This window comes from Neofelis nebulosa, chromosome 3, assembly GCF_028018385.1.
Source record: "Neofelis nebulosa isolate mNeoNeb1 chromosome 3, mNeoNeb1.pri, whole genome shotgun sequence".
In the NCBI taxonomy this organism is placed as follows: domain Eukaryota; kingdom Metazoa; phylum Chordata; class Mammalia; order Carnivora; family Felidae; genus Neofelis; species Neofelis nebulosa.
In genome coordinates this window covers 139879651-139901268 of record NC_080784.1, presented here as the reverse complement: position 1 = coordinate 139901268, position 21618 = coordinate 139879651, and the positions used below count along the sequence as shown (strand labels likewise).

Here is a 21618-nt window from a genome sequence, read left to right as displayed (position 1 = left end):
TTCAGGTCTCCTCCTCGCCCTGCCCCACCCCAGACTTGCAGGTGGAAAGCACGCATGTGAGACCGCACACACTTGTCAACTCCTGGGGACCCCAGGGCCCCGCTCGGGGCCCGCCGCCGCGCCACCGCGGACGCCCGTCGCTGCGGGGACACACCCTCCACCTACCTCGAACATGGGAGAGGCGCCCTTGCTCGGCAACGTGCAGCCCAGGAGCTCGGCGAGAAACTTTGCCATATACGAGCGCGGAGGCAGGCTCCCTCCCGAAGCGCCGGATGCGTCCTCGCCCCGCGCGGGAGCCGGGGCGGCCGGGGCTCGCGCGCAGCCCGCGGGGCCAGCGAGGCCGGGGCTCGGGGGCTAGCCCCGCGGCGGTCGGGGGCCGGAGGGCCGGAGGGCCGGGGGGGCCGGGGCCCGGGCGAGCGCGCCTGCTGCCCGGCCGCCGCAGCCCGCTCCGCCGACCGAGCCTCCCGCGGCGCGGGAGCCGGGCGCTGCGGTCCGCGCTAGCCTTTCCCGCTGAATGTCACCATTACCATAGTAAAGGGAAGGGCCCCGCCGAGGGGGTGGCGGGAGGGCCAACGGCGCCGCAGGACGGGCGGAGCGCGCGGGCAAGGGCAGCGGGCGGGCACAGCACCGCGGCGCAGGCACCTGCCCGGCCACTCCGGCGGCCCCGCGCGGCTGGAGACCGGCAGGCGACGGCCGGGAGGGTCGGCTTCGGGAGGAGGGCCAGGATGACCTAGTTCTCCAGTTTCCCCCTCCTCGACGCGAACCGGGGTGGGAAAGGCGGCTGCCTCGGGCCGCTGACTGACCGGAAGAGTGGCTGCTGCAAGGCGCGAGCTGCCCAGAGGGGCTCCCCCACCGGCACGCGCCAGCCCCACCCTCCCTTTGGGGAAGGGAAGGGCTCCAGAGCCTGGGAGGAGGGACGCCCACTCCTCACATTAACCCCTGTTATTGAATGGAGCAGGCAGGGGTAGCCCAGAAGGGGAAAAGTGACTTTGAAGGCACGGGGGCTGGGCTAGATCCGCTCCATAATCACAGTCACAGCTCCTTCCCTGGCCTTGGCTGGGGTGAGGGGTTAGGGTGAAAAAGGATGGTCAAGGCAGGAGACCCACAGGTGTGGTCCTGTTTTGGGTTTTGGTTTTTTGTTTTTTGTTTTTTTTTCCCAAACCTATAAGGCTTGTTGTCTTTTAATAAGGGAGATACTTTTAGGACACAAGGCTTGTGTCCTTATAGCTGTACATCTCAAACTTTAGTGTGCATAGCAATAACCTGGAGAACTTGTTTAAAACCAGAAGTCCTGGGCCCCAACTCCCGGTGTTTCTGATTCAGAAGGTTTGGGGCAACCTCAGGACCTGCTTTTTTATTAGGCACCCCAGGAGATTCTGATGCAGGTGGTGCCCGGGATGGATTTTGAGAAGCACTGCCCTACCTTAACAAATCCAGAAGTCGGGGCACACCCGAACTGTAAAAGCAACAGATTGATTGGCCATAGAGACCCTAAGGAAAGTTTATCAAATCACCTAATGTTCTACGCAAGGAAGCAGAACTAGAAAAGTTTGTATTACTTCACAAGTCACATTTTATTAGAGACACTTCAGGCATTATAGAAGGACTCTGTAAATCTTGTTTGACTGAATGAATAGAAGATGGATAGCTGGGTGGATGGTGATGAATAGCTAGATGTAGATTTCCCGATTCAGGTTCCAGAACTCTAGCTGGTACAGCAAAGTCACTGGATTTAGGAAATGAAACGGGAAGGAAAGGTGTTAAACTAAATTAGTTTGAATGCATCAGTTCAGTGCTTCTCCAACTTTTGCAGTCAACTATTTTTCACAGTAAAGAGATTATCAAAAACAAATTTTCTTTGAAATCTCTAGTTTTATCTTTTTTCATTTTAGCCTATGAAATAGTCAGGTTTGTTACAGTATAAAAAGACCTACTCCAATGAGTAAAACTAATGCTCCAAGTATTCTATATCCAGAATCCCATTGGCACAGCACCAGCCAACCCACATCAGCAAAATTAAGAAATGTGGCAGCTAGGTGCCCTGTGGGCTACACTAAAAAGAAAAGGGAAGGGAAACTAATATGCATTGAGTACCTACAAATGGCTCAGGCACTGTGTCGCTGGGTTGGAGCATGGGCTCTGGGGATAGACTACTAAATCCCACTTCTGATATTTAATAGCTGTGAGACTTCGGACAAGTGACTTCACTTCTCTGTGCTTTGCTTTGGGCATCTGCAAATTAGGCAAATAATAAAGGTAGCTACTGCATATGGTTTGTGTTTGTTTTCTATTGCTCTCACAACTTAGCATCTTAAAACAACACCCATGGATCATGTCATAGTTCTGGGAGTGGGTTCAACTGCGTTCTCTGCTGCATAGGATCTCACAAGGCTGAAACCAATATGCAGCCAGCTGGACTCTTATCTCTGGGCCCTGGGAAGAATCCACTTCCAAACCCAGTTCCTTGTGGCGTAGGTCTGAGGTCCTTGCCTCCTGGTTGGTTGTCAGCCCGGCCGCCTCCTGCTCCTTGAGGCTGCCCAGGCTTCTTTTTATGTGACCCCTCCCATCTTTAAAGCAACAATCAAGTTGAGCCCGTCTCATACTTTAAATCTCTCTGATTTCTTTTACCAACAGCCAGAGAAAACTTTTTGCTTTAAAGGGCCCATGGGATTATGTGATTATAATATCCAGGCCCACCTAGATAATCCTATCTCCAGGTCAACTGCTTAGTCATGTAATCACATCTTCAAAGTCCCTTTTATCACATCATGTAACATAATCACAGAAGTAACACCAGGGATGAAAACCATGAGAGCTTTCTAGAATCCAGTTTATCACAGATTATTTTGAAGAATAAGTAAATGTATGCATTTTAAACCCTTAGAACAGTGTTTTGTTTTGTTATACTTGTAGTAAGAACTCAGTGAAGGTTAGCTGTTATTTTTTTCTGCTCATGGCACTACATTTGCCTGTCATAACAACCCTGTATTATTTTTTTTAATTTTTTAATGTTTTGTTTATTTTTGAGACAGAGGGAGAGTATGAGGGGGGAGGGGCAGAGAGAGAGGGGAACAGAGGATCCAAAGCAGGCTCTGCACTGACAACAGTGAGCCTGACACAGGGCTCAAACCCATGAACCCTAGATCATGACCTGAGCTAAAGTCAGACACTCAACCAACTGAGCCACCCAGGCATCCCCAACTCTGTATTATTTTAAAGGTAAGAAACTAAGAATCAAAAAGTCAGTCAATGTTGGTGAGGTTGTGGGGAAAAAAAGGAATCCCTGTGCACTGTTGGTGGGAATGTAAATTGGGGCAGCCTCTGGAAAACAGTGTGGAAATTCCTCAAAAAATTAAAAATAGAAATATCATATGATCCAGTATTGGATGTTTACCCAAAGAAAATGAAAACACTAATTCAAAAAAATATATGCACACCTATATTTATTGCAGCATTATTTACAAGAGCCAAGATATGGAAGCAACCCAAGTGTCCATTGATAGCTAAATGGATAAAGGAGATGTGACACGCACACACACACTGGAATATTATTCAACCATAACAAAGAATAAGATCTTGCCATTTGGGACCACATGGATGGACCCAAGGGGTACTGTGCTAAGTAAAATAAGACAGAGAAAAGAAAATATCATATGATTTCACTTATATGCAGAATCTAAAAAAAAAAAAAAAATGATGGTTGCCAGACGATGGCAAAATGAACGAAGAGGAGTGGGTTATGCAGGCTTCCAGTTATGGAGTGAATAAGCCATAGGAATAAAAGGTACAAAACAGGGGATATAAATAGTCAATGGTATTGAAGCAGTGTTACATGGTAACACACGGTAGCTACACTAGTGGTAAAATAGTATAACATATACACATGTCAAATCACTGCGTTGTACACATGAAACTAACGTAGCATTGTGTGTCAAAGATACTTCAATTTTAAGAAGAAAAGATTGTCCAACCTACAGGGCACAGACAGGAATCAGACTAGGACAGTGGCCAATCAAGTCTGTGCTTTTGCTAGTATGTGATACTGCATCACAGAAAGCTGGCAAAGGACAGGTAATGTTCATCTGGGGAAGGGGGACTTGAGGGAGAATGTGGCAGTAATGAGGGGGCAGAAGGAATATTTACAGATAGTCATTTGCTGTATGTGAGTAACTTACAGTGTAGCGCAAGGGAAGCTACACTACATCAAGAAAGTCTTTAGCTGAACTGGTGGTTTTTAGTGAGCAGAGGCATTTTCTTGTGATGATATTCATCTTAAAAGGCTATCCATTTCACTTGTGGTCTAGACTTATTCCTTTGATGAACTCTTCCGCTCCATGTCGCCTCCCCTCTGCCACACTGCATCAAGAGGAAATAAACATTTCTAAAGGGCAGTCCCACCGACCCTGCCTCAATAGCAAGAGCACTGCCCAGCCTTTCTCCAGGGTCTGCCCAGGCCCTGAATCTTTACCACACCTATTACCCGCTGTCTACCTAGCTAGTAGCATGACGGCAGATACCCAGGACAAACAAACAAACAAACAAACAATAAATAAATAAATAAATAAATAAATAAATAAATAACCAGCTCTGGTCCTCCCCCATTTAGGACCTTGAAGGGTTATTCATACTCTTGGACTCAGTGTTTCTATTTCTAGAATTTATCCTAAAAAATAACCAGAGAATCACTCAAAGAGTATTGCATTTAAAATCGTTTCATGGCCATTGGAGCAAGTGTCGTTTTTACTGACACAGTCCCCGTCATGCTTAAAAGAGCAGGACTTGAGTCAGCCTGCCTAAGTTTGAACCCTAGCTCTGTCAAGGACCAGCTGAGTGATTACCGGCAAGTACTTCCATTCTTTAAGCCTCCATTTCCTTATCTGGAAAATAGGGATGATAACACCCACCTCATAAGAATTTAATTCATTACTACTACTATACTAACTTATTACAATGATTATTATACTAACATACATTCATATAATTAATGGTTCTACATAGTTTCACTGTAAGCAACTTTACCACAAGCATTTTTGCTGCATAACCAAGTGGCCATGAGGCAATATTGCCATAAAGATAAAAATCATGAAAAATACAAGAGGAGCATTCATTAAAGAAGATATAATAAAACACGGATAAGGATAACAAAATTAAAAAGACTTCACTGAAGGGGCACCTGGGTGGCTCAGTCAGTTAGGTGTCCAACTTTCGCTCAGGTCATGATCTCACAGTTCGTGGGTTCGAGCCCCGCATCAGGCTCTGTGCTGACAGCTTAGAGCCTAGAGCCTGCTTCAGATTCTGTGTCTCCCTCTCTCTCTACCCCTCCCCTTTTCTTGCTCTCTCTCTCTCTCTCTCAAATATAAACATTTTTTAAAAATTAAGAAAAAAAGACTTAATCGCAAAATACAAAATATTTTAATACATTCAAAATGTATAGTGTAGATTCATGGCAATACCACGCAAATAATTAATTTTACTTCGTGGATTGTATCTAACCACTTTCTCCAAAGTATTTCATTCACAATATTATACACTTTTTTTGCTTATTGATTCATCTTCTCATTCAGCATCACACTCTTTCTTCATTTGCTAAAATTTCTTCTTTCACTGAGAGAGATGCCAGTTTTCCAAATACTAGGATGCACATTTGTAACTAGGCTTTGTATTTGGTTGTTTATTCTTGGTATATTATCACATGTCCGCTGATAGATGCTCCTAAACTGTGGGACATGTGGGTTCAAAACTCCACACCACTGTATAGACCATTATGAAGGCTAAGGTTTATATAATATAAAAATGAGAGTACTGTGTCAATGAAGAAATCAAACCAAGCTGTCAACCAGTTTGGTTTTTTTTTAATCTTTTATGGAAAAATGGCCTTATGGCCAATTAGTTATATGGCAAAAAATGTTTTCAGTGATGATGTTTGCAGCAAAGACATCTACAGCAAAGATGCTTACAGCGAAAATTCCAGACACAATAATTAACATACTAATACTAATAAAGTACCTGGTCAATAGTTAGTAATAGTAGGGGCGCCTGGGTGGCGCAGTCGGTTAAGCGTCCGACTTCGGCTCAGGTCACGATCTCGCGGTCCGTGAGTTCGAGCCCCGCGTCGGGCTCTGGGCAGACGGCTCAGAGCCTGGAGCCTGTTTCCGATTCTGTGTCTCCCTCTCTCTCTGCCCCTCCCCCGTTCATGCTCTGTCTCTCTCTGTCTCAAAAATAAAAACGTTAAAAAAAAAAAAAAATAGTTAGTAATAGTAATAAACATTATCAGAAAGGTTATGATTAATGATATATCCTCAACTCATGGCCCACAGCCTGGCACCCACTACTTAATAAAAGTTGATTGAATGAATGGATGGATGGACAAATAAATGAGTAAAGATATTTGTTGCAGCATTATAAAGCCAAAATTTGTAAACCTGCTAAACCTAACAACAGGAGATTGGTTTGACAGATTATGATTCATAAATATATAGTCAGCATAAAGTATATTTTTAGAAAATATTTACTGACTTAGAAAATGTCCTTTATATAATGTGGCTGGGGGACAGCATTCAGTACATGCAGTATGTGCTAACTTAGTAAAATGTTTACATGTATACATCAGAAGAAAATGGAAGGAGATATACCAAAAGGCAATAATAGTTCTCTCAGGGTGATAGAATAATAGATTATGTTTATTTTCTTCTTTATACATTCCTGAATTTTTCATTCTTTGCAGTGAACCTGAGTACAACATCAATTCTAATACTTTTTTTTTTTTTTGAAGACCTCATCATGAAGAACTTGGACATTTAAAAAAGTTTTCAAGTTAATCTTAACTGATTTAAGATCTTACCCCTTTAAGGGGCACATGGGTGGCTGTTGGTTAAGCGTCCGACTCTTTATTTTGGCTCAGTCATGATTTCAAGGTTCATGAGATCCAGCCTGGCATTGGGTTCTGAGCTGACGGCATCAAGGCTGCCTGGAATTCTCTCTCCCTCTCTCTCTGCCCCTCTCCCCACCTCAAAATAAATAAACTTAAAAACAATATCTTATTCCTTTAATAAAACATTTGCAGTGGACCAATTAGCTAAATACACTGCACTGATGCTTTGCTTAAGGAATTTGTGAAGAGGCTCTACAAAATATCATCCAAAATTCAATTTAAAAAAAATTTTTTTTAATGTTTATTTATTTTTGAGACAGAGACAGAGCATGAGTGGGGGAGGGGCAGAGAGAGAGGGAGACACAGAATCTGAAACAGGCTCCAGGCTCTGAGCTGTCAGCACAGCACGAACCGTGAGATCATGACCCGAGCCGAAGTCGGATGCTTAACCGACTGAGCCACCCAGGCGCCCCCAAAATTCAATTTTTTAAAAAAATTTTTTAATGTTTATTTATTTTTGAGACAGAGACAGAGCACGAGCAGGGGAGCGGCAGAGAGAGAGGAAGATACAGAATCTGAAGCAGGCTCCAGGCTCTGAGCTGTCAGCACAGAGCCCGATGCAGGGCTCCAACTCAGGAGCAGTGAGATCATGACCTAAGTCGAAGTCGGACGCTTAACTGACTGAGCCACCTGGGTGCCCCTAAAATTCAATTTTAAAGACACTCACTTTTACTGTAAGAGCTAACAGTCTAGTTATCAATAATAGCCATGACCCTAAGGATGGCAAAGTCATAAGCAGCACATATAATCTATTTTTATAACTTATCTATTTTCTCTTCTCATTTAGTTTAGAAACTAATGGAGAAGTCGAAGAATAAAGCACACACACAGAGGGATATTATTCAGCCATAAAAAAGAATGAAAATTGGGGTGCCTGGGTGGCTCAGGTGGTTAAGTATACGACTCTTGATTTCAGCTCACATGATCTCATGGTTCATGAGATCCAGCCCCGATTTGAGCTTTGTGCTAACAGCACAGAGCCTGCTTGGGATTCTCTCTCTCACCCTCTCTCTCTCTGCTCCTCCCTGGTTTGTGCACACATGTGTTTTCTCTCTCTTAAATAAATAAAAAGCATTAAAAAAAAAAAAAGAATGAAATCTTGCCATTTCAGACAACATGGATAAACCTTGAGGGCATTATGCTAAATGAAATAAGACAGAGAAAGACAAATACTGTATGATCCACTTACATGTAGAATCTTAAAAAAAAAAAAAAAGTTCATAGGTACAGAGAACAGATTGGTGGTTGCCAGAGGGCATGGGGTGGGGGCAGTTGGAAAAATGGGGAAGGGGGTCAAAATGTACAAAATTACAGCTATAAAGAAAACAAGTCATGAGGATGTAATGTACAGCATGGCAACTATGGTTGAGAATACTGTATTGAACATTTGAAAGTTGCTAAGAGAGAATAAATTGTAAAGGTTCTCATCACAAGGGAAAAAATTTCTGTACCTAGTGTGGTGCTGAATGTTAACTAGACTTATCGTGGTGATCATTTCACAATATAGACAAATATCGAATCATTATGTTGTACACCTAAAACTAACATAATGCTGTATATCAGCTATACTGCAATTAAAAAAATAATAATAAAAGAAAGAATGCTACTTTAATTCATCCTGCTTCCTTCGTGGCTCTCAGGGAGAGCCGGTATTGCAGTTACTGTAAATACTGTACTTCAGTATGGTCAAAAAACAGAGCAGTCTGATTAATCAACTATTCTGACTAATTATCATCTATGCAACACATGAATTACCACTTTTCAAAAAATTAGGCTGTCATCAATTGCAATTAACACTGAAACACTACTGAAGGTTTCATAATTCTTTGATGATGCAGAAGGCACTTCAGTGTCTCTCGGGGTGTCAGCCTCGCCAGCATAAAAATCATTTATCCCAGTAGGATGGATGAGGGGAGATGCTGTCTAATAGGAATTTTCAGTCGAGAGAAATGCAACCAAGCCAGGTTTCACTGTGTTTACAAGGCTGACTGAAGGTCTACTGAGCTCTTTAAGCACCTCCTGAGAAAGACGCTCTATTTGTCTGAGATGTTATAATTATTATTCCACAGGAATACAATGGTAACATTCTATTTTACAACAAAGAAAATTAGATTACAAGTTTTCCTACAATCCTCCCTCCTCGCACTAAGATCACACACCGTACAGAGTTACAATGGTGCCAATTACAACATCTTTTCATGCACTGTATGCTCCTTGGGTTTTTGATGATCTGAATGGATTTCATACCAAACAGCAGGTACTGGCCACAATCAAAACAATTTGCAAGAAAATAGTTCCATCTTCTGTGCTCAAGTCATGTTATTGATTTAAACTTCGTATTTGCCTCACTTCTTTCTTGGTACAACAAGCAAGTATGTGGCTTCTGTCTGGGCCCCCATTCTGCCAACAAGAAGGGGAGGAAAAGCCTGATACACACTAGGCCTTTTCCCTCACTAGCTGTTAGAAGCTCATTTCCCTCAAAAAGAGAGTGTTTTTAAGAATTTAGTCCAATCCACCACTTCTCCTCCCCACCACTCCACTCTACAGAATCAGAGGCACAGAGAGGTTAAGGCTTTTGACCCAGTTTACACAGCTAGTATATTGGCAGAGCAGGGCCCAGATTCTAAATCTCCTGATAGCCCACAAGCTCCACTAAGTCATTTACTCAGTGCCCATTGTGTGAAACTCTACACCTTCTCTAAATCATGCCAGGGAGGAGATTATCCCTGAAAAATAGCATTTTTCTTTGAGCTAGGTGCAAAACAGAAGAAAAGAAAAGGGAGAGAGAGATTGTATGTATGTGTTGGAGGAAGGGAAAAGAGCTCGGCATCATTTCCTTGAAGTACCACTCCCACATCACAGCCAAGCCTACTCTCCTGATGCAGGAATTTGGGGTTTTAGTCCTGGCTCAGCTGCTAGGGTTTATTTGTTTACAAAGCTGTAATGGGACTCCCTGAGAGAATCTCTGCAGAATACTTGAAGCTGGTGGCCAGAGGCTCTTCAATGAGCAAAGAAATACTCTGGCTTTCCCAGCCCTGCCCTGGGTGTCTAAGATGGGAGGGTGGCATATTCTAACACAGGAAAGATTCAAGGTTTAGGTCAATATATTTGGCTGATGCTCAACACAAAAGGAAGTTAAGCTGTTGAAGGGGTTAAGCCATTCAGTGTGATATCAATCAGCTTCCAACTCAGCCCTGCAGGGAACTTGTACTATGACTCTTGAGAGAGGTGTAGCCTGGAGAAATTGAATCGATAAATGGGAAAATTATAATATTATAGGTATGATAAGAAACTAAGAGAATAAGCTACATCTCCCCCCCCCCCACCCCCTTCAGTTTGGGGCTCACTGTGCTTGTGGGAAAGGTCTAGCTCATCATGGTGCCAGTGACAGTGGTAATGCCCCAAACAACACCAGTGACAATAAGACTGATATTGCATAACAGTGACAAAACCCACAGTACATCAAGGCTACGCCATACCCTTAGGAACCATTTGGCTCAAGGGTAGAGAACCAAAGTTCACTTCAGAAAGAAGTGGGGCACCAATATGGAGCCTGGGTGCCAAGTGCATCAATGGGCAGCAGCAAGTAGCATTGTAGCTAACACTAGGCAGAGGAACATCAGGGCCACGACCATGGAACCCCCCAGGAGCATGGTGGCCACAAAGCCCACAAACAATGGAGCAGAGAAAGAGAGCCAATGCTAAAGAGTAGGGCTGCTGTAGGGATAGAGCTAAACCTGTGATCACCTGGGTCACAGGGAAAGTACCCTCTATGGGATTCGCTAGAAAGCTGAAGATCCAAATGGAGGTAAATGCTATTTTGGCATTTCATCACTTCACACCCAACCAGGACTGGTCCACCATCTTAACCAGTGTGGCCTACATCTATGAAAGTCCCCATGAAAGACAGATGGGACAAAGGAACAGACAGGCTCTCTGCTCTGGCCAGAAGCACACCATCCCGCTAAAGGCTGGTTCAGTTCTAACTATCCACAGAGGCCCAGATCTGCTCTGCATTAGACACTCAGCAAGAGTAAAGAGCTCTGGACAGGGTCATCCCTAGGACTCCATCAGTCCCACAAGTTCAAAAACAACTCAAAGTCAGACCAAATCTTAACACCTGGGGTTTGAGAGGAAGAAGGACAAGACTAATCCTGTGCCAACCTGAAAGGAAGGAATGGTTCCCATCCAACCGCACACTTCCATGAGTTCTATAGCAGCCACAAATTTAAACCAAAGCTTTTTGAAAAAATATCATTTCTGGGGGGTGCCTGGGTGGCTCAGTCGGTTAAGCATCCGACTTCGGCTCAGGTCACGATCTCGTGGTATGTGAGTTTGAGCCCCACGTCGGGCTCTGTGCTGACAGCTCGGAGACTGGAGCCTGTTTCAGATTCTGTGTCTCCCTCTCTCTCTGACCCTCCCCCATTCATGCTCTGTCTCTCTCTGTCTCAAAAATAAATAAATGTTAAAGAAAATTTTTTTTTAAAAAAAGAAAAAATATCATTTCTATCTTCTTTGTTTGTTCTCCTATCAGCCCCAACTTCTCAATTCTCCGTGGGCAGAGGTGTGTTTCAGACATTTTCCACAGCCAAGCAGCACAAGTCATGATGTGGAATCCACACGTCCATTTTTCTCCAACTTCCATTTCCGTGGTAATAGCAGTAACAATAACCAACGTGGCAATATAGGAGAGGCATTGTGCTGAGCACTTTGCATATATTCTTATACATTTTTATATTTGATCATCTTATCAACTCCTTCGGGTAACACAATCATAGTCCCTACTTTACAAATGAGGAAACTACAGCAGCGATGTTTATTACCTTCCCAAGGTCACGTAGTTAGAAAGAGATGGAGCCTGGCCAGGCATCCAGGCAGCCCTCCAGAGCCCACAACCTTCCCTACATCCCATCATCATTAGACTAGAAGAGCGGCAAGGGATTGGCCTCTTTCAGCTCCCCCTGTAGGAAAAGCCAAATGTTAAATGAGTTTAAAGAGGAAGGAGCTTTTAAATATACACTGTCTCATCCAAAAACATGCACATTTTTCTGACTAAATAAAAATGAGCATAACTGAAGAATTTTGACCCCAGTGCCCTCAAGCCTGCACAAGAGAATATTCCAAGTTCACTTTCTGTTAGTCACCCTTGCCTGACATTTGCTTGCTGGGCAAAGCAAGGAGAGTCCCAGTAGGTTTCCTACCCAACTTGCATATAAATTAAAAACCTTTCTAAATCTCCCACTAAATTTCTCCAATTTAAGTGAGGTTTTAAGTTAAGAACTTGCTTTGATTGGATTCACTTATTTTCATCCATTTCAGAGTTTAAGATTCCCATTTGCCAATTACCTTAAATGACACAAGGGTTCTGGTTCAAAGACACCCAGTCGCCAAATAACTTTAGTCCTGCAATGAGCTATAGCTACTAGGACAGGCCCATCAACAGTCACAAGATTTCCCGCAAAGGAGGAAAAAGGTTAAAGTTTCATCCCTCAGGAAAACAGCATTCAGATTTAGCCAGGGAAGAATCTGTAGATGTCAAGGGTCTAATCTGCACCCATTGGGAATGGCTACAGTTTAACCCCAGCCACCTCATGCACGCATCAGAAGATTTCACAGATCCTTATTAATTTCAAGGATACAGTTCTGTAGAGGGTACATGGTGATCAGGAAAAGGTAAACCATTTATTAAAACATGCCAGAGGCATCAGAAAACAAAGGAAAAGTAAATATAATTGTAGAGAGGGTGACCTTAGTAACCTACCATAAAAGAGAAGGAAAACACAAATGATCCAAACTGAAAAAAGTCTGAAAGAGGTGGGGGGCAAAGAGGGAAAAAAGCAAGCTTTGTGTTTTATTCTGGAAACATATATTATGCTCACACTGAGAGCTGACGGGCAGATGGTTGAAGCTCATACAAGGAATATTAAATCTATTGGAACCCTCTTGCCCTCCTGATACAACACAGCTCATGCCTAGAGGGCAAGACAATCAGCACACAAACGCCTACAAATCACTCAGAGTCTGTCACTAGCTGGAAAATCCTCACTGCATCCCTGAGCACACACACGTAGCCTGAATGATTTGCCCTATCCCTCACAACAGGTCTGGTAGAGAGGGTCAGGAGAGAAGGCCAAGTCAGTCTGTCTGTCTGTCTCTCTCTCTCTCTCCCTCACACCCACGCACACATGCACACATAGTGAATGTCTTTGTATTCAGACAGGCTTCTGCCATTAAAGACACATATGAATTGAAATGGCACATGAAAAGCATCCAGCAGGGAGCCTGTTTATGGGCTCGTTTTTTGCCATGTCTTTGCAGGAACAGGAACAGATAATTCGATTTTAAAGGCCAGGAGAAATAAAGTCAACAAACTTTTACCTTGCCCAGTAGTCTTTTACTCTTTGTATTTTCTGATGGGCAATCATTCAACAATGCAGTGAAGGTCACACACGTTCCGCTGATTCTGCCTGGAAATAGCAAAGCATGAGACAAGAAAATCATTCCAAAATAACAGAATATGTCACATTCCTCTTTTAACCTGGGCATCTAAAGCTCAGTGGCTTATGAATATTTGGATGACAAGATGCTTTAGAGCCAGGTTACTCAAAGTATGGTTCACAAACCAAGTCCACTGACATCACCTGGGAGCTAGTTGGAAATGCAGCATCCCAGGCCCCACCCAGGCCTACCATATCAGACTCTGCTCAGGAAAGCACTGTGCTAGAGCAGTAATTTCCACTGAGAGGTGGGTGCACCTCAGGGCCCACACAAAATGATCTATAGGGTGTGCAAAGAAATTTTACAACTTCTATTTTTAAATATTTATCTCTATGTTTGTTTATTTTGTTTTGTTTATGATTATGTCAAAAAAAAGAAATTTAGCTTCTCTACCATTTGGCATTTAGCTTGACAGTGTTACGTATATAAACCTATCAATAAATATACTTATATTAAAAGAAAGGCCTCAATTTCTTTTTTTTTTTTTTTTTTTAATGGATAGGGCTTTCCATTTAAAAATTGGGCTGAGAGTTCTAAGCTCTGGTGTAATTAGGCCATCTCTCTGTCCAGGAAGCTTCCCCTGTCACACGTTGACTAGATGTCCCCTGTCTCCTCCAAGTTACCTTGTAAATATGTACAGTGATAAAGAGCAGGGCCCTTCTCCTAGAGCACTTACCACAATTTGTCCAGCTATGCCTCACCCAGAACACATCAGCTAGCTGGCCAGAGGACAGGGACACATGTACGACACTGACACTTCTTCCTGTGATCCCCCCACAAGCTTTCCCTTACATCCACACCGTATAATCTTAGTGGGCTCAAGTCTTTTGCAAGACCCACATAAACAAATAATCATCCTCCAATAAAATAATGAACTCATTTTATCTGTAGTAAGTGCCATGAGGGAAAAGTGCAGGAGGGTCAGGGAGAACATGCATCGTCTGGAGGGCCAGGGAAACTTCCATGAGGAAGTGACATTTGATTGAGGACCTAAAGAATGAACACAACTTTGGCGGAGCATTCAAGCAGGAGGAGCTAGTGCAAATGACCTATGTGAGGAAGGAATTTGTAACAGATTAGATTCTGATTACTGGCTAATGTGGTTGGATATGGGTGAGCAAGAGTGAGGGCAGCAGGAATGAAGCTAGAGGGGAAGACAGAGTCCAGGTGTTTGGGACCATGTGAAGGATTTGGGACTTTATCACATAAGACGATTGAGCCTAGGGTAATGTTCCAGTTGAGCTCATCCAAAAGGAGATCCTGAGGCAAGGACTGGGTATAAAAAATTTATTTGGGAAATAGTCCAGGAAGCTTGGTGAGGGCTGAAGATAAGGTAACAGGACAAGTCAATAAGAGTGTCACTAATGAGCACAGTAGGCAATTCAGGCTCAATCCCAGAGGGGGCCCTCTAGGTGATTGCATGAAATATGCCTCGGAATGTTGCCACAGACAGGCAGGGAAGCTGGACACATATCCATCAATTCTCACCCCTTGTTATTTGTAGGATGCTTCTGTAGTGTTAATTTCTACCATGTATGAAGATGAGGAGGGGCCTATGGCCAGAGAATGTCTTCAACACATGCAGGTAGACATCCCATGTACAGGTAGAGTGAACAACCCATCTGCCTTGCACAGGAATGTCCTGGCTTTAGCACTGAAAGTCTTGTGTCCTGGGAATCCCCTAAGTCCTAGCAAACTGAGATGACTGGTCATTCTAATATAAGAACTATCTATAGCTGACATCTGGAGTAGGTCAAAGGGATATGGGTGGAACACTGACAATATCTGTGAAATGGCGTCAAAAGATTCAACAACTGCACCCTGTCTAGATCCTGAAATATCAATGACATTGTCTTACCAGAAAGACAGAGTCTGTGACATATGTTTAGCAATGCCCAAGAAGATTATAAAGCTGGACATCAAAAATTTCCAGAATGTAATACATGTTATTGTCTATAATAACATGCCTGTATTGGTTTCCAATGGCTGCTAGAGCAAGTCAACACAAGTTTAGTGGCTTAAAACAATACAAATCTATTATCTTATGGTTCTGGAGATGGAAGTATAAAATGGTTGGCAGGGCTGTGTTCCTTCTGGAGGCTCTAGGAGAATCCCTTTCCTTGCTTTTTCCAGCTTCTAGAGTCTGCATTCCTACTTGAGGTCCTGTAAGCACTAAAACTGCTGCTTCCATAGTCAAATCTTCCTCTCTGACTTTGTCCTTCCTGCCTCCCTCTCATAAAGATGATTATGATTCCATTGGGCCTACCTGGATAATCCAGGATAATCTATGTTAAAATCCTTCACCGGGGCGCCTGGGTGGCGCAGTCGGTTAAGCGTCCGACTTCAGCCAGGTCACGATCTCGCGGTCCGTGAGTTCGAGCCCCGCGTCAGGCTCTGGGCCGATGGCTCGGAGCCTGGAGCCTGTTTCCGATTCTGTGTCTCCCTCTCTCTCTGCCCCTCCCCCGTTCATGCTCTGTCTCTCTCTGTCCCAAAAAAAAAAAAATAAAAAAAAAATAAAAAAAAAAAAAAATAAAATCCTTCACTGAATCACATCTGCAAAGTCCCTTTTGCCATGTAAGGTAACATATTCACAGGCTTCAGGGATTATGACATGGACATCTCTGGGGTGCAGCATGGGGTGGTGAGGGGGGCATTCTGTCTACAACAGTTTCCTTGATTCTAAGGCACATTTAGTTACAAGATGTACATTAATTTAGTAGTGACTTTGATGGGTGGCAACCACTAATTAAGTGTAAATTTTTAATGTGTATCCTGATTTCAGAAATATTATAATGTGGGGGAGCCTGGGTGGCTCAGTTGGTTAAGCATCCGACTTGATTTCGGCTCAGGTCATGACCTCATAGTTTGTGAGTTTGAGCCCCGCATTGGGCTCCGTGCTGACAGAGCAGAGCCTGCTTGGGATTCTGTCTGTCTCTCTCTCTCTCTCTCTCTCTCTCTCTCCCCACCTCCCCCCACCCCCCGCCGGCTCATGCATGCTCTCTCTCTCTCTCTCTCTCTCTCTCTCAAAATAAATAAATAAATAACTTTCTTTAAAAAAGGAAATGTAACGTGAACAGCTATACAGCACAGAATTCAGCACCTATGATAATGCCACAAACAAGGCAGAGCTGTGTTTTTATAGGCCCAGGTTGTACATGCAGAGCCTAAGGTGAAGCTCTACCAGGTAGGATGTAGCGGTAGAAGATAGGCCCTGCCCTCCTAGAGCTTTCTTTCTTGGGGGAGAGGCAGACAATAAGCAGTTACCCAGGGGCTGATGAGGGCCATGAGGAAGAAGGAAGCAGGGCAGGGAGGGGAGGATCTTATTCAGATGGACCAGGTCAGGGAAAGTAGGCAAGGAGGTCATGTTTAAGCAGAGACCTCGGTGATGGCACAGAGAACAGGATCGGGGTCAAAGGGCAGCCCACGCACAAGAACTATGAGGCAGAAGGAAACTTGACACTGGAACATTCGTCAGTTTCACAGGAAAGACATTTCCCAACTACCACTTTCCCCACTCAGGCATAATGCTGCTCAGGTAACATCAACTATAAAACTTGACGGTAAATTCCTTTTTTTTTTTTTCTTTTCTTCTTATTTTAGAGAGAGAGAGAGCTAGAGAGAGGGGCAGAAAGAGAGAGAAAGAATCCCAATTAGGCTCCACGCTGTCAGCTCAGAGCCCCACACAGGGCTCAATCTCATGCCTATGGGATGATGACCTGAGCAGAAACCAAGAGTCCAACGCTCAACTGACTGAGCCACCTAGGCAGCCCTTTTTTTTTTTCTTAAGGTTGGGTGGGAGCTGTGGTTGGACAAGAAGGAGAACAAAGTAAGAGCTAAGAAGGTTACCTGCTATAAAACTTCATAGCAGAAACTACCAGTTTTGTTCCAAATTTAAACTTGTCTTGGAGTTCCTGGGATTGAGCCCCACATCGGGCTCTGTGCTGGCAGCAAGGAGCCTGCTTGGGATTCTGTCTCTCCCTCTCTCTCTTCCCCTTCTCTGCTCAGGCACATGCAAGATAAATAAATAGACATTCAAAAAAAAATTTCTCTTAAGTACCTTGCCTGCGAGTAGTGTAAAGATAGACCCAAAAGAAACACGATATTCTCATCTTCTTACTTTTTGTTCCCTCGACAACTGGTTTCATCATTTTAAAAAATAAAATGGGCATTTCTTTCCTTCTTTTTTTCCGTTTCAACTTTACAATCGCAACACCCCAATAGTTCTACCACCTCCATCCTAACACACCTTACTCCCACCCTCCTGAAGTTGTCCCTTTATCAGAAAGCCAGAGCTCTGAGAAGCATGTGAGCCTGTCCCCTGACCAGAGATGAGACAGCCAGGTCCTGTCCCTACGAGGGTCAAGGGCCAAGACCAATGTCTGTTTGATTAAAACCCCATCAAAAAGAATAAACAGAAGTCTTAGTCCCTCTCAAGAGAAAGGGAAAAGCCATCTGGAAAATCCCCTGCATCATTATGACAGCTACAAATTGCCAATTATTAATGGCTCCCAATCTAACAGCCAGAGTACAACAGGGACTCTATTTGTTAGGAAATGCTGGTGAGGACCAGTTCCCCAAACAAAAGGGCAAACACGCAAGCACAAAGAACCTGCCCACCCCCTCCCCAGAAGTTCAAAGGTTTAGAACCTTACAGCTTTAGAGGATAATCGAGAGAAGACTCATTAGCGGTAGAAGGGTGAGCCCTCAAGCTGTGGCTCATGGCTAAACCACATAAAAGAACACCTTCTTATTGACCTTGACTTACACATCTCAACAATGTTTCCTAACATCACATTTACAATCAAGATAGATACAATTAATATAAACACTATTCAAAATTATGTAGGAAATAGAAATTTGATTTGTGTGTGTGTGTGTGTGTGTGTGTGTGTGTGTGTGTGTGTGTTCCCTTGGGTTGTTCATGAAAGTATTTGAAGAATTGCTCACCCACATGCCTGTGAATCTGATGGTTATTTTACAAATCATTATAATGACAAAAATATACAGTCTGGCAACTCAATTGTCATGGATGTTTAACTTAAACCTCTAGCTTTCAGAAGTACATTTACATGATGCTATTATTGTTACAACAGTCATTTTAAAGTTGTATTATTACACATGTAAAGTATCTTGACCCAAGTCCTACAGGAAACAAGAAGGGCCTGGAAATTTATAATTGTATTTGACCAAAACATGAAACCGTAACCAAGAAACCGGGAAATTTTCAATAACAACCTGGACTAAGCTGAATATTTTCCAAACCATAAATCATAGGTTTGTTGGACACCTTTACAGGTTAAATGATGCAAGCAATTTCAGTGCAGGCTGGTGTGATGCCCACTGAAATGAAATGTGAACCAATATCTTCAGGGAGATGTTCAGCAGGATCCACGAGGATTTAACCATAAGTCACTCATTAGTGTTAATGGACCATGGCTCTCAAGGTCCAGGTGACACCTTGGGATGTTACTTCCTGTAGAAAAGGTAGATAAAGGCAGTACCCGCTGTGGTCTGGGAAAACTGAAGGTAAATTAAATGTTGTCATCTATTAGAGGTGGAAGGAGCTAAAGGCTCAATCTCTATTTTTACTAACCTGTCAACACAGAATATTTTTTATAGAAACTCATCTGCCATTCCTCATCAAAAACTACCTTCTACTGTGGCTATTCTGTCCTTTCTATTTATAACTAAGCTGCCCGCACAGATATGGAGGGCAGCGATTCTGTCTTATACTTTTGACTCTCTCAAAATCTAGCTCAGTGTTTTGGTCATCATCGATGCTCAGTAAATAATTCTTGACGAGAATGAAAAAGGAGAAAGAGGAAGAAAAGGCTATAAAAATATCCTCAGTTGTCATCTTGAGCAGGAAGAATAATCACAAGTCATAAATGCGCCCAAATGAAGGAGTAACTTTAAACGGGTTAATCTTGTGATTTCAGGTAAGAATGCCCAACACCCCTAATTAAACCCAGGTCTAAGTTTAGAAGGTTCCCTTTTGTCATTTAAAATCGGCTGTTCCTCAGCTTAGATGGAGTACTTCTTGGCCTTCTTGTCGCTCATTCAGCTGAGGTTAGTGTAATACATTTAACCTTAATGGTGTTTACACTTGCTCTGCTAACAGCAACACATGACAACTGGATTTTTATTTAAGTGTTCTCTTGGATGGCATCCTAGTGAGATAAGATAGAGCAAAAGAAATAATGTCCGCAGGCACACATTACTAATGAGGGGTGAAGTTAATTGGTGTTTGGGCAACAGTACTCATTCCTTGCTTGCAGAACCATTCAATGTCATTAACAAGATTCTAAATCCCAATAGTGCTTTGTAATACATCCTGTATTACCAAAGTTCCTAACTTCCTGTCAGGGTTGACAATTATTCTCGAGAAAGGTTGATTTTGTCAAATTAGGTAATCAGGGATATTAAGCTATCTGAGGACTTTCCACCTATAGGCATCTTTCTTCCGTTCCAAAAATAGCTATGTGTGCCAAGCACAATGGTAAACGTTTTATGCACATTACTGACGCAAAGCAACCTTGAAAGGTGAAATTGCCTTCCATATTTCATAGGTTAGGAAGCTCAGAAAGGTTAAATAATTTGTCAAAGGTCACACAGCTATTCAGTGAGGGAGCTAGGAACTGAAACCAGCTCTTAGATTCTAAATCCCATCCCCTTCTCAGGCACACACCTTATGGCCTGAACCTTTATCCCGCTCTCATGAAGCCAGACCCGAACTCTCTCATTTCACCTGGAACAACTTACCAACTTTCTCCTATTTCTGGAGTGGGGAGTGGAGCTGAAAGTTACACTGACAGGTAGAAATCTGATTTCCCTCAAAACTCCCCCATGTCTATGATTCAACACCTTGTAAAGACATTATTTATTATTATTGCTCCTATTGCTATTAGCATCAAATCAATATTACAATCAAAATCAATCAAATCATCAAATCAATATTACACTAAATCACAAGGCAGCACTATATTTTTCAAAGTTGGACTAAATTAGGGAGATGAAGCTAAGCTCTCCCTTATTCAATCAAACTAGCTCTGTAGAGCCTGACGACTTAGTGCTCTAAATTAATAAATAAAACAATTTATAAAACAAATTGAGCCAGAGGATGCCTCCATCTCAAGTTGTTTGAAAGGAAGTTGAGACCTGCCTTTGAAGAAAAAGTCCTACATTTGGCAGCAATCTCAATCCATGAAAGCGGTTAGAACTTGCTATCATTACTCTTACCCAAATATCCCATATGTTAAAATTGAGACACAGAAATATAAAAAGATGTAAATAAATAAACAAAAACCTCATGATCTCATCACCCAGAGACAGTCTCTATTAGTAGTTTGTATGATTTCTTTCTTCCTGTCTATCTTCTGGGTACTTTTGATGCATCTGATTTTATATCACAAATACAGCTTTTCATTCCTGAGGAAATTTGGGGAACTCTATGGAAACTCAGTTCTAACCTTAACATATTAAGATAATAAACATTGGTCAGAATTTCTTCTGAAAGGTTGACTTTCAGAAAACCTATCAGCTTAAACTCATTGATTTAAAGGAATTGACCCAAAGGAACCTAAATTTATTCAAATATTACTGATATATAATTCCCTCAGGTTTGCTGAACTATATAACTTCATAAATTTCCCTAATGACAGGACAACTCCAGTGAGGATTACAAAATTCTGCAAAGTCAGGAGTAAGCAAAAAGGAAATTAAAAATTGTGAGAAAGGGACATTAAACAGATTTTGTTCACTTGTTTTAATTAGTATAGCTGAATTTTAATTATCACAATTCTTCACCAGACACTAGAAAATGTGCTCAAACCATTTTGGAAAATTAACAAAGGTTTAATAGTACCAGGCCTTGTTTAATTTTCTTCTATTCTGCATTTGTAAAACAAAAAGTGACTTAAGCAAGAAGGTAGGGCATTTGGAGCAAGCAAGTAAAACAGAAGTTTTGCATCACTTAAGTAATTCATTAGACTATAATCTTCATGAAGGCAAGGATGTTTCTACTCATTTATTGTCGTAGATGTGGCATCCAGCATAGTGAGTGAGTGAGTGTAAAAATGAATAAATGATTGTATCTCTTGGCCCCTCAAAAGGGCTATAAAATTCCCAAAGGCAGAGGTTGTAACTTTTATTTCTTCTTCATACACAAAACATCAGTAGAGGGTTGAGTA

At 42.6% G+C, this 21618-nt stretch overlaps 1 protein-coding gene across 3 annotated transcripts in view; it reads right to left on the bottom strand.

Moving 5' to 3' along the window:
* The window catches only part of RASGEF1B (RasGEF domain family member 1B), a 580386-nt gene extending 566999 nt beyond the window's left edge, over positions 1-13387 (bottom strand). The window contains exon 1 of one of the 3 annotated variants that reach the window (XM_058722120.1): positions 13310-13387. Coding sequence is in view for 1 of the 3 variants with exons in the window: in XM_058722117.1 (XP_058578100.1) it covers positions 166-234 (69 nt within the window). In the remaining 2 variants the exon portion in view is untranslated. Of the gene's footprint in view, positions 1-165; positions 352-13309 lie in introns of those variants that run through there. The other 2 variants (XM_058722118.1, XM_058722117.1) reach the window with 2 other exon arrangements.
* Between the last annotated feature and the right edge of the window lie 8231 nt (positions 13388-21618).